Genomic DNA, 12,364 nt, shown 5'->3' on the forward strand with positions numbered 1-12,364 from the left:
GCTGAGCTGCTAGGCTTCTTTTTTTCCCTTTTTCTTTTTTACATTGAAGACGCTTTTTGATTTAAAATTGCTTTAATGTACTGTTTCGTTTAATTTACCATAAATAGGTTTAGAATATGGCTAAATTTTGATTTATGGATATGAAATTTGCTAAAAATAATCATCAAATTGATTAATTCTCTAATTTTATTGTTATTGAAGAAACCAAACTAGTACATTTTCTCAGTAAATAGAAAAGTCAGCGTCAATGTTGTCAACAATATACCGGGATATATCTTACCAGAATTTGTTAATGTAGGCCAGGGACATCCCCAGAACAGCATTGTTTCTGGGTATATTTCACTAATGAACCTGAACACAAATGTCTTTTTTTAATTTAAGAAGATTACGAAAAAAAGAAAATTCCTTTACTTTATTGGTAAGCAGATATTTGTATGGAAGATTCCAGACATTTTTCCCAATTAAGTTATTAACAAATCTAGACCATGGATCTAGACCAATAGATACAACAGGTGGTACAAAGGGGTACGCTGCTGCCCTCTGGCGGCTGCTATCTGTCACTAATTTAAATATCATAGCTTAGCTGCTGCATGAAACCGCATGAAACATGTTCCAGATAAATTAATACACATCACTAACGCTACATTGTGAAATACACGGAGTTTGTTCTGTCCTCTGTTTTCAGAAGATGTTCCTGAGATGTAGTTTGATGTTGTCTGTGTAGCCTACTTATACTTATATAGCCTATAATAAATATAAAGTGTGCACGTTGGTCCCTTGACCAAAGGGATTGTTCCTTTGGGATAGCTCATTTGGTCTGATGGTTATGTGTGTTGCGCTTTGGAATGACAGACGCAGGTTCGATACCAGCCTCGTGTGTGTGTGTGTGTGTACTTTAATGGCAACAAATTAAACAAAAATGTGTGCATCCTTATATCACCTAGGCTAAGGTTGCGTGTGTCACTGTGACATAAGGAAATCAAAGTGTTAACTATTGACAGTGATTATTTGTTTTTCGCAGACTGAAGTAGTGGTGGCGGCTGTTGGGTGGTTGTTGTGGGGAAGTGATCTGCTGAGTATTCATTCTTAGCCAATGGTATCTAGCCACGATTTTCGGGTATCAACCGTATCAACTTATGTTGGAAGATTCTGATTGGGCCAAATGTGCCATTGTTTCCGCTATGATTGGTTGCTGGCTGTGCGTTGGTGCACGGCCATTGGTCGGTTGTCGGAGGTTTAATAAAGGGGGCTCTTTTGGTGGGAGAGGCAGCCTGTCATTCTTCCTGTAAAGGCAGCAGCGCATGCACTGATAGCCCGGCTTTTGTCTGAAGAGCTGAAGATACGCACCGCTTTCCTTTCCATCTATATCTCAACATGAAGCGTGTGTGGGCTATAGGCCTTATTTTCGCACTTTTAGCCTTTGGTGAGTACGCAGGAGATTTGCTTATCTCGCCTCTCCGCCCTCAGCTAACGTTAGCTAGCTGCAGGCTACCGTTAAACTTGCTGTGGCTTTTTTGCTTCCTCCTCTGTTCATTCATCATGGCCAGAAGCATTATAGATTTGCAGTGTTCTAGCTGTAGGCTTTTTATGCATTTGGTAACGGTTTGAAGTAGAAATCGTCCTTGACTTTTGGTTCAACACGCCTCCAACGCCAGACTTCCTTGGATTCCATTGTCTTTCCAGAAGTTTCTACATGATTTAACGTTAACTCGCCATGTTAACGCGCTATGCGTTTGGAAACAGTGGTTTGGAAGAGTATAGCTGCCTGTTGTATAGATAGACCTATATTTACTGTCCATGAGATAGACGCACGTCCATGTTTTGGCTAAAAAAGCCTATAACGTAAAACGTTACCCGTTACCTGCGCCTACCGTTAAACTCATTCGGTGATCCATCTCTTTTGCTGAACGTATTGCTTCACCAATTCATCTCAAAATGCACCACCTTTCTTCCGGATACACGAGCAGCAATATTATAGTCAGCCCCGAGGCTATGTTTTTAACCCTAACAACTCCCGTTTCTTTTCCTCTTCTAGCTGCTGTTAAAGCAGAGGATGAAGAAGTTGACATCGACGGGGCTGTGGAGGAGGATCTCGGTAAAAGCAGGGATGGCTCCAGAACAGATGATGAAGTGGTGCAGAGGTAGGTTATCAGATTTGGGCCTGTTGTGTTGTGTGCACAGTAGTGTTGCCCATTCACTAAAAGGTCGCCCGAACCTTTACTTAGCATTTACAAGGTCAACACGACCAAGCTGGTAAGGCTACACACAGTCACGAGACAACATGACATAAACGATGACCCTTAAACTGCAGTGGTGGCAAAGGTTTATATTGCTGCACATCCCTCATTAAGCCTGGGGAAATAAGGGCTTATACGACAATGTATTGTATTATTAGCTTCAACATCGGTCCCCCTGGAGAGCAAAGCTGTTGTTGACAACTCTGACTTGTTGCTTTGAATGTCACTGATTTCCCTCGTGTGTGTGTGTGTACGTCCAGAGAGGAAGAGGCTATCCAGCTGGATGGGTTGAACGCAGCTCAGATCAAGGAAATCCGAGAGAAATCAGAAAAGCACGTCTTTCAGGCCGAGGTCAACCGCATGATGAAGCTGATTATCAACTCTCTGTACAAGAACAAGGAGGTGAGGAGGACACATGGTGACCTGATGTATACTCAGCAGATTAATTCCATGCATTATTATTATGGCTCGCAGAAGTGACCAGGGAGGGATCTAAGGTAGGGCTGGGTATGCCACAGATTTCCCAATACGATTCCGATACACAAGGTCCCGATTCGATTTCTTATACGATTTGATATCATTATTTCAGTTACAATACCAATTTTGCTTGGGTATGAGAGAGATTGTCAAAGAACTTATCTATCTATTTTATCAATATTTATTATATATAAATTGGCAATGTGGGCTCTGTTCTGTCTGTTTAAATTTTGTGCCGGCCACACCTATGCCGTTTTACGTACGATCGGGCTGAAACTTTCAGAACTGACGGAGCTGTATTTTGTAATTAGGGCGGCTGGTTGCCCTGAGGCTATAGTTCAGTGAAGATGTCATCAGTGATGATGTCGTCAGTGATGTCATCAGTGATGATGTCGTCAGTGATGTCATCAGTGATGATGTCGTCAGTGATGTCATCAGTGGCTGAGCTCGCGAGCAATCGATCGATGTAGTAAATTGTACAAAGAACCCTCTAAACTGGTGCATAATTAAAAACATTAATGTTTACCAGATCTCGTTGCGCTAAGAAGAACGGGGTGAAAGCTTCAAGCATCCATGATAAAAGGCATTATTAAAATATCAATATTGGGATTTATAAATCTTATCGGTTCCTTCCAATGAATATTGATTTGATATCAATATATATTTTCTTTAAACCCTAATCTAATTTAATGATGTGTATATGCAATGTGTTTTTAGATCTTCCTGAGGGAGCTGATTTCCAACGCCTCAGACGCTCTGGATAAGATCCGCCTGATGTCTCTAACCAACGACGATGCCCTGGCCGCCAACGAAGAGCTGACCATCAAAATAAAGGTACACATAAGAGGAGTGGGGCTCTGTCTTACGTATCAAAATAAAGGTACAGATAAGAGGAGTGGGACTCTGTCTTACGTGTGTTTTGCAGTCATTATCCTTTATGTTGATGGTTTTTGGTTTGTTGGTCACATCCTTTATTGTTCCAATCCCCAGGCGGACAAGGAGAGGAACATGCTCCATATCACTGACACTGGCATTGGAATGACCAAAGACGACCTGATCAAGAACCTGGGCACCATCGCCAAGTCCGGCACCAGCGAGTTCCTCAGCAAGATGACGGAGATGCAGACGGAGGGCCAGTCCACCTCGGAGCTGATCGGTCAGTTTGGCGTCGGTTTCTACTCTTCTTTCCTGGTGGCCGACAAGGTCATTGTGGCGTCCAAGCACAACAACGGCACCCAGCACATCTGGGAGTCCGACTCCAACGAGTTCTCTGTCATCGAGGACCCCCGCGGGGACACACTGGGTCGAGGAACCACCATCACGTGAGTTTACTTCTCTGCCGTTAATCTCCCGATTTGTATACGTGTCGTGTTACCTGGCAACCCAAACCAGAGGCAGTGACGGGTGACGCACGGGGCGTTACTGCGCTCGCTCAAGCTCTAGGGGTGAGGCCCGCCGTATATATACCGTCAACGAGCTCCGCTCGCTTTGCCATGGAAAATGCATGAAACAGGGTCCCAAGAAGAAATACGCATCCAAATTTCAATCCACTTGGTGCGAGACCTTCCCCTTTCTAACCGCTAGCCACATTAGCAAACGCAAGTTATGTTATGTATGTTGCAAGTTATGTGTGTCGGGCCGACTTTAGCGTAGAACACGGTGGGGAAAAATGATGTTAGCAAACATGCTAACTATGCCAAACACAAGCTGTGGAAGCACAGAGGGGAACTGCTAACATAGGCACGTTCCTCATGACAGCTGTGTCGGGAGGCTGAGTCAGCGAGGCAGAGGTGAAAATGGCCATGCTAGTCGCCAAGAACATTTATTTTTCTTTTTTTTGTGTGATGTAAATTCTAGATGCTGACTTTTGATCCCATTTTCTGTTTATTTAATTTAATTTGATCATTATTTATTTTACTCTTGAGTTATGAATTTAAGACTATTTAAAAGTAATTTACTTTACATCCTTGTATTAATTTGTGGTGTAGGGTTATATAGGGGCAGGAGGAGCTTTGAGGGTAGGCCATTCAGCGATACCCCAGAAAGTCTCCCTCTTTTTCACAGCCCACACTGTTGGCAGGTATGAACGAACGCGTGCTAGAAAGGAGAAGGTGGTAGACTGCTCTGGCTTTAGACATTTCATGTAAGGTTTACCTTTTCAGACTGGTGCTGAAGGAGGAGGCTTCAGACTACTTGGAGCTGGAGACAATCAAGAACCTCGTGACAAAATACTCTCAGTTCATCAACTTCCCCATCTACGTTTGGGCCAGCAAGGTCATTATTTCACACACACTTCTTGGTTTGACTTAAAAACTGTTTTTATTTATATTTCTTAATTGTTACAAATGTTAGAATGATCAAATGTAAGTAAAACCACTCCTTCTCCTCGGCAGACTGAGACGGTCGAGGAGCCCATAGAGGAGGATGCGGAGGAGGAAGCAGAAAAAGAAGCCACAGAGGAGGAGGTGGAGGTGGAGGAAGAGGAGGAGGACAAAGAGAAGCCTAAGACTAAGAAGGTAGGAGGTTCATGCAACACGTCAGCGGCCGTGACGGAGATGCTGGCTTTTGTTTTCAAAATGTGGTGCTGGAGACACCACACATAAGCCATAAGGTGTTGTCTGTCTGTTCGTGGACAGATTTTGAGACCGCACACAGTTTATTTAGGCCCCTGGCCCACATTCGTTTAAAATTGTGGCTGGTGTGATTCAATGGCGAGATCAGTTCGAGCCGTTTTTGAAAGATGTCTGATCTCGTTTGTTCCAGGTCGAGAAGACCGTGTGGGACTGGCAGCTGATGAACGACATCAAACCCATCTGGCAGAGACCAGCCCGGGAGGTCGAGGATGACGAGTACAAGGCTTTCTACAAGACCTTCTCCAAGGTAGGCACCTGGACACAAATGCTGTCTCTTTAACGGTCTCTCAAAGTGTGTGTGTGTGTCATGGACTCAAACAAATTGAATGTAATCATTCCAACTGGGTTAATCTCCCCGACAGGACACAGAAGAGCCGCTGGGACACATCCACTTCACCGCAGAGGGGGAGGTCACCTTCAAGTCCATCCTCTTCGTGCCCGCTGCCGCTCCCCGTGGACTCTTTGACGAGTACGGCTCCAAGAAGAACGACTACATCAAGGTAGTTGCCACATAACGGTATTCATAGAGATGTAACGGTATGAAGATTTCACATCACGATTATCGTGACCAAAATGATCACGGTTATCGTATTATCACGGTATTCGTAAAAAAAAATTGCTGAAAATGTTCAAAGAAGTGCCGAGAGACTCGCTGAAATCATTTTGCCACATTTTATACATCCTTCTTCCACCTCCGTCACATTGCACGTCTCCGCCCCTCCCTCTCCCCCTCTGCCGCTGAAACACTCATTCACGCCTTCATCACCTCCAGATTAGGCTATTGCAATAGCATCCTTTACGGCCTCCCTTCCACCGTCCTCCATAAACTCCAATATGTCCAGAACTCTGCTGCCCTGGTTACTCACTCAATCCCGCTCCAGAGAACACATCACCCCCATCCTCCGTCAGCTCCACTGGCTCCCCCATACAGCAACGTATTCACTTCAAGATCCTCCTCGTCACCTACAAAGCCCTCAACAACCTCGCCCCCTCCTACCTGACTGATCTCCTTCACCGCCACTCCCCCACTCGCCGCCTCCGCTCTGCCGATGCCAACCTTCTCACCCCCATCGCCAAGACCAAGTATCGGACCGTCGGAGACAGAGCCTTTGCCATCGCCGCCCCTACCCTCTGGAACTCCCTGCCCCCCAGCATCCGAAACTCTGACACCCTCTCCTCTTTTAAAAACCAAGTTAAATCCCATCTCTTCAAGCAAGCCTATAACATCTGATCATCCACCTCCCCTATCCCTCCCACCCTGTAGCTCCCTAGATGTATATGTCCTGTCCCGTCTGCCCCGTTCCGTCCTGCCCCGAATACCTAACCCCACCCTGCCCTTTCTTAACCTCCACATGTGTCTGTCCAACACCTGTCCTTAGTTATGTTACACGTTTAGCTGTTAATTGTAAAGCGTCTTTGAGTATTAAGAAAAGCGCTATATAAGACCTATTATTATTATTGTTGTTATTATTAAAACTCAGACCCAAAAAGGATTGATACACTCACTGAAATCATTTCTCCAAGGCTGCACGTTTGCATCTGGGAGAAGGTTGCCAACTTTGGTTGATGACGGACAGTATTTACCGTGTTTTTCCACGCACGGTAATCACGGTACCACGGTTTTAACGATAATGAAAATTTGAAACGGTACGGTTATCATTCAAACCGGTTATCGTTACATCCCTAGTATTCAGTAGCCATTTTAAGGGATTGTATTTGCTTATGGAGTGGAACTAGGGAGTTGCATAATTTTAGTTCCTGTTTTAACGTCTCTTCCCTGTCACAGCTGTTTGTCAGGAGAGTTTTCATCACGGACGACTTCAACGACATGATGCCCAAATACCTGAACTTTGTGAGGGGAGTGGTGAGTGACTTCTTACTCTAGCCGAGAGAATCTTATGTGAATTGGGACACATAGCTGTCTCTTTGTTTTAAAATGGCACCTGCCCTGTGATTAATGGACATTTTCTTTTGCTAGGTGGACTCTGATGACCTTCCCCTGAACGTGTCCAGAGAGACTCTGCAGCAGCACAAACTGCTCAAGGTGAGCTTCACATCCAAACACAAATGAACCTCCACCCCCTCTAGCTTTTAATAGTTACTATAAAACCTTGTTTTGTGAATGGCAAAAGTAATTGCTCATCTTGTCCCTGTTCAGGTCATCCGCAAGAAGCTGGTGCGCAAGACCTTGGACATGATCAAGAAGATCGCCGAGGAGCAGTACAACGAGAAGTTCTGGAAGGAGTTTGGAACCAACATCAAGCTGGGCGTGATCGAGGATCACTCCAACAGGACCCGTCTGGCCAAGCTGCTGCGCTTCCAGACCTCCAACAGCGACACGGTCCTGGCCAGCCTGGAGCAGTACATGGAGCGCATGAAGGACAAGCAGGACAAGATCTACTTCATGGCCGGTACCAGCAGGAAGGAGGTGGGTAGAGTGGGTTGGATGTGTCCTCGCTGTGTTGTGGAAATGCCCGATTATTATGTAAAATTCATCAACTTGTCTACTGCATCAACCGTGTGCTTAAATGTCATTTTACACTTCATAGAAACCAAACGTTTCAATTCAAGTTTCAAGTTTATTTTTCCCATTTGCATAAAAATTTTCATTAAAATGCATTGGAATTCTTGTTCACAAGCCACACCTCCATCGTGGTATGAAAAAGAGAAACACAAATACAGAGAGCACATGACAGACACTAAACATGGTAGACATGGATACATTCAGCATGTCGGCACAGTGCATGGTAAAAGTATAAAATATGATTATAAGAAGGCGACGTAATAAAGTGCTGTTGTGCCAGAATGGCACGCTTGCATAGTGCAAAAATATGAAAAAATAAAAGGATAAAATAGTACAGTAATAGCAGCAGATCTAAAAAAAAAAAAAAAACGACAGATTAAAACAAAAAGGTGCAGTTGTGCTATTTATTCGTTTAAGAACCGTACTGCCTCTGGGAAGAAGCTGTTCACCAGTCTGCTTGTACGAACCCTATACTTGGCCTTCCTGTCTGGGGAGCGCTCCCACTATAAGCGGATTCGTCGTCGTTAAGAATCCGTCCAATGACAGTGATGTCGTCCGCAAATTTAATAAAGCGGTTCAGAGTATGCTTTGCAAAGCAATACAAAAAAGAACTGAGGACACAACCCTAGGGGGCACCTACGTTTGTAACTATTGTGGAGGAGGTGGAGCTACCTATTCTTACCTCCTGTTCCCTCCCCAGCAGGAAATCTAGAATCCAATCACAAATGGACCAAACTTTACTGTCCAAGGAAAGGTTCATGGCATTGACCATCATCTGCTCTTGTCTTTCCCCCCTCCCGCACAGGCTGAGGCTTCTCCTTTCGTGGAGCAGCTGCTGAAGAAGGGCTACGAGGTGATCTACCTGACGGAGCCCGTGGACGAGTACTGCATCCAGGCGCTGCCCGAGTTCGACGGCAAGCGCTTCCAGAACGTGGCCAAGGAGGGCGTCAAGTTTGAGGAGAGCGACAAGGCCAAGGAGAAGAGGGAGGTGCTGGAGAAGGAGTATGAGCCTCTCACCACCTGGATGAAGGACAGTGCCCTGAAGGACAAGGTAGGGACTTCATGTGTTGGTGTTTTATATGTAATATACACACAGCCACCAAGGGGGGAATGTTTAGTTGTGGCTGGTAGGGTTGAGTCTATTCTACACTTATTCACTTTATTCCAGATATCAAGTCTGAGACAAAGCTTGGAAAAATGAGCCCCCCCTCGCTCAATTCCTGGATGCCGATTGGATCATCATGATTACATTATTTGATCCCATAGACCAGTGGTTCTCAAATGGGGGTCCGCGGCACTTTGCCAGGGGGTCCGCGAAAAGTTTTCAGGTTAAAAAATATAATATATTTTAATAAAAAAATTAAATGCTAGCCTACATGTTACTTATTCCTTTTCAAACTACTTCCTACATGGTGCTAGTCTATCAAAATATCTTGGCTGTCATTGATTGTGTTGCATAGTGGTTTTCTGTACTGTTGACAAATTGTGATATTGTAAGTCGCTTTGGACAAAACAAAAGTGTCTGCTAAATGACGTAATGTAAATGTAATGTAATAAAAAAAAAATATATATATATTTTTTTGCAAAATCTTCATAGTTCAACGAAAATAGTTTATGCTTTAAATCTAAAATGGTTCATGGATTACATTCTAATAACAAACCTATCAAATTAAAAGTCAAGCACGTTACCGTGGAAACAATTAAGCTTAGCCCAAAATCACAAATCAGAATGAGGGGGTCCCCGGTATATTTTCTATCTTGTAAGGGGTCCTTGGCTGAAAAACATTTGAGAACCTCTGCCATAGACGTTCATATTACACCAAATTTAAAAAAAGGAAGGGTCTGTCTGAAGGCATTAGCCATTAGTTTCTGGCTCTGGGAATGTGGAGAACATTTCTAATTCTCCAAAACGACTATCTCTGAACTATCTCTTTAACCAACTCACACCCATTGAGGCTATTCTATGAGATCTCCTTTTAATAACTAATGTGTACGGTAATATTTTTTCACTTCCATCCACTGAGCCTCCCCTGAAACTGCTTGGAGCCCCCCCCTAATGGCGAGGCCCGCCTCCCACTTTGAAAACCCTCTGCCATATACGATTCTCTCTTCCCACACAGATTGAGAAGGCCATCCTCTCTCAGAGGCTCACCGATTCCCCCTGCGCCTTGGTCGCCAGCCAGTACGGCTGGTCAGGAAACATGGAGCGGATCATGAAGGCCCAGGCTTACCAGACGGGAAAAGACATTTCCACAAAGTGAGTGTTAATGATCCGGTGCATGTTTTTGCAGTATAGGTGGTGTTTGCTCTCTCCCGGAAGGGCTCGTAAAATGCAAATGTAGAAGTAGTCCTCGGCGTGCCCTGTATTTGACTGTGCTCTGAGCCGTGCATTAACCCCCCATGTGACATTTCCTCTCTTCCAGTTATTACGCCAGCCAGAAGAAAACGTTAGAAATCAACCCCAGACACCCTCTCATCAAGCAGATGCTGAAACGAGTCAATGTAAGTCTTCACGTAGGAAGAACCACTGTGAAACACTTTCCCTTTCACATCAGTTTTAATTTGGATCTTTGTGCTATGTCCATTCATTCATGTCATTTATGCATTCATTGCTTTTATAAAATGATAAAACGGTGGTAATGCACCATTGTACTTTAAAATAAAATTTATTTTCAACTAAGTACTGTAATAAATAAATGTTGGCCTTCCACTAACAGTTGCTCAGTATCATACACAAGTACTTATGAGTGGCAATTTTTAGTTGGTGCGTTAATGTTAAAGGAACACTCCGCCCATTTTCAACCAGCTTTGTATCATTAGAACATCAGTAGTATATCAGAAAACTGTTTTGAAGTCTCATTTAATTTGACAGTTATTGAGTGTTAAAGTGTGGACCAGTGACATCACTGGTCCACACTAACTCAAATGAATAACCCATTAACTCAAATCAACTCTCAATAACTGTCAAACTAGATGAATGATGAATAGTTTGACAGTTATTGAGAGTTGATTTGAGTTAATGGGTTATTAATTTGAGTTAGTGTGGACCAGTGATGTCACTGGTCCACACTTTAACACTCAATAACTGTCAAATTAAATGACAGACGTCAAAACAGTTTACAGTTTTCTGATATACTACTGATGTTCTAATGATACAAAGCTGGTTGAAAATGGGCGGAGTGTTCCTTAACACATGTGGGCATTAATTGTAATAATTAAGTGCTTTGAATGTGACTTGGATTGTTCTGACTGGCTGTTTCCTGATGCCCTCCAGGACAACGCTGAGGACCAGACGGCCTCGGACCTGGCCGTGGTGCTGTTCGAGACGGCCACCCTGCGCTCAGGTTACCAGCTGGCCGACACAAAGGCCTACGGAGAGAGGATAGAGCGCATGCTCCGACTCAGCATGAACGTAGACCTGGAAGAACCGGCAAGTCCCTGCCCGCTGACACAGACTACGTCCTGGAAAAAAAGATTTGCATTGCAAATGTTTCAAGATGGGTCATTCAAGTCTGCATGTATTAGTCGTGTGCCGATAGTTTATTTCTATAGACCTAATTCACAAGCATGTCGATATGTCTAGAATAAACAGGATTGAACAATCTTATATTGGAGAGGGTCGGGGGGCGGATTTTTGTATTTTCCCTCATTGGGAAGTGATTGACGTCGTTTGTATAGTTGGGTCGTTTGTTAGCGAGTCGTGGCGTGGGTGTGTTTGGCTAACAATGTGAATGTTCCTGCAGATTGAAGAAGAGCCGGTGGAGGAGCCTGAAGAACCAGCAGAGGAAGAGCCTGAAGAAGAGGAGGAGATTCCAGATGAGGAAGAAGATGATGAATCGGTGAGAGAACATTTAGCATAACACACCAAGTCACATCTTCAGGCTAGCCAGGAGGTGTTGGGTGCTGATGCATTTCTTTGTCTGGCTGTTTTCAAAGACGATTTATTTTGTTCCCTCACAGATGAAAACAGACAAAGATGAACTGTGAGGCACTGAATGGAAGAGCGCGTAACAATGGATAGCACTTGGAGTAGATCCTCGGCCAGCACCACCATGGCTGATGTTCTGGGTTGGGTCGGGTCCCTGGGTTGGGGTTTTTATAAGGCGAGCATTGTGTTTGTTTTGTTTTTTTACATTCCTCATCACTGTAAATTTGTTAATATTTAACTGACCTGTTTATGGAAAGATGCGATCCTGTCTCTTGATCGAATAAATGTTTCCTGGAAAAAAAATATATACTGTGTTTGGTGTTCTTAAACATATTGGTGTTCAGAATGCAGAAATAATTGTTTGATGTTTTAGGCTTCCGAAATAGCTTAAATGTTTTTCTTGAATGTCAGGAGAAATCCGTTTTAATGGTGGATATCATCTCATTTTGGGCTGAATCTCAAGTTGAATTTGAAAGCGGGTATCTGTAAATGGGAATGCGGAGCTCGTCTTTGAAACAGCCCCAAACCACTTTGTCTTTCAAATCTTTGCTGTGGACAGTGAGCA

The 12,364-nt window shown here is 43.9% G+C and overlaps 1 protein-coding gene across 1 annotated transcript; it reads left to right on the plus strand.

Moving 5' to 3' along the window:
* Positions 1-1,264: 1,264 nt before the first annotated feature.
* On the plus strand, positions 1,265-12,095 carry hsp90b1 (heat shock protein 90, beta (grp94), member 1). The gene is made up of 18 exons (XM_083663086.1): positions 1,265-1,423; positions 2,036-2,141; positions 2,498-2,639; positions 3,432-3,548; positions 3,705-4,036; positions 4,877-4,988; positions 5,108-5,230; positions 5,478-5,594; positions 5,710-5,847; positions 7,134-7,211; positions 7,326-7,391; positions 7,506-7,775; positions 8,677-8,922; positions 9,992-10,128; positions 10,295-10,373; positions 11,146-11,301; positions 11,615-11,710; positions 11,832-12,095. The coding sequence occupies exons 1-18, from the start codon at positions 1,375-1,377 to the stop codon at positions 11,856-11,858; spliced, it is 2,391 nt and encodes a 796-aa protein (XP_083519212.1). The 5' UTR covers positions 1,265-1,374; the 3' UTR covers positions 11,859-12,095.
* Positions 12,096-12,364: the final 269 nt, after the last annotated feature.

This window comes from Poromitra crassiceps, assembly GCF_964638095.1.
Source record: "Poromitra crassiceps genome assembly, chromosome: 30".
Classification (NCBI taxonomy): domain Eukaryota; kingdom Metazoa; phylum Chordata; class Actinopteri; order Beryciformes; family Melamphaidae; genus Poromitra; species Poromitra crassiceps.

Bases quoted from the DNA above. Each gene is read 5' to 3' on its own strand.
- hsp90b1 (XM_083663086.1), top strand. From the start codon at position 1,375: ATGAAGCGTGTGTGGGCTATAGGCCTTATTTTCGCACTTTTAGCCTTT. The intron at 4,037-4,876 runs GTGAGTTTACTT...TTACCTTTTCAG, and splicing joins GGTCGAGGAACCACCATCAC to ACTGGTGCTGAAGGAGGAGG. The intron at 10,374-11,145 runs GTAAGTCTTCAC...GATGCCCTCCAG, and splicing joins AGATGCTGAAACGAGTCAAT to GACAACGCTGAGGACCAGAC.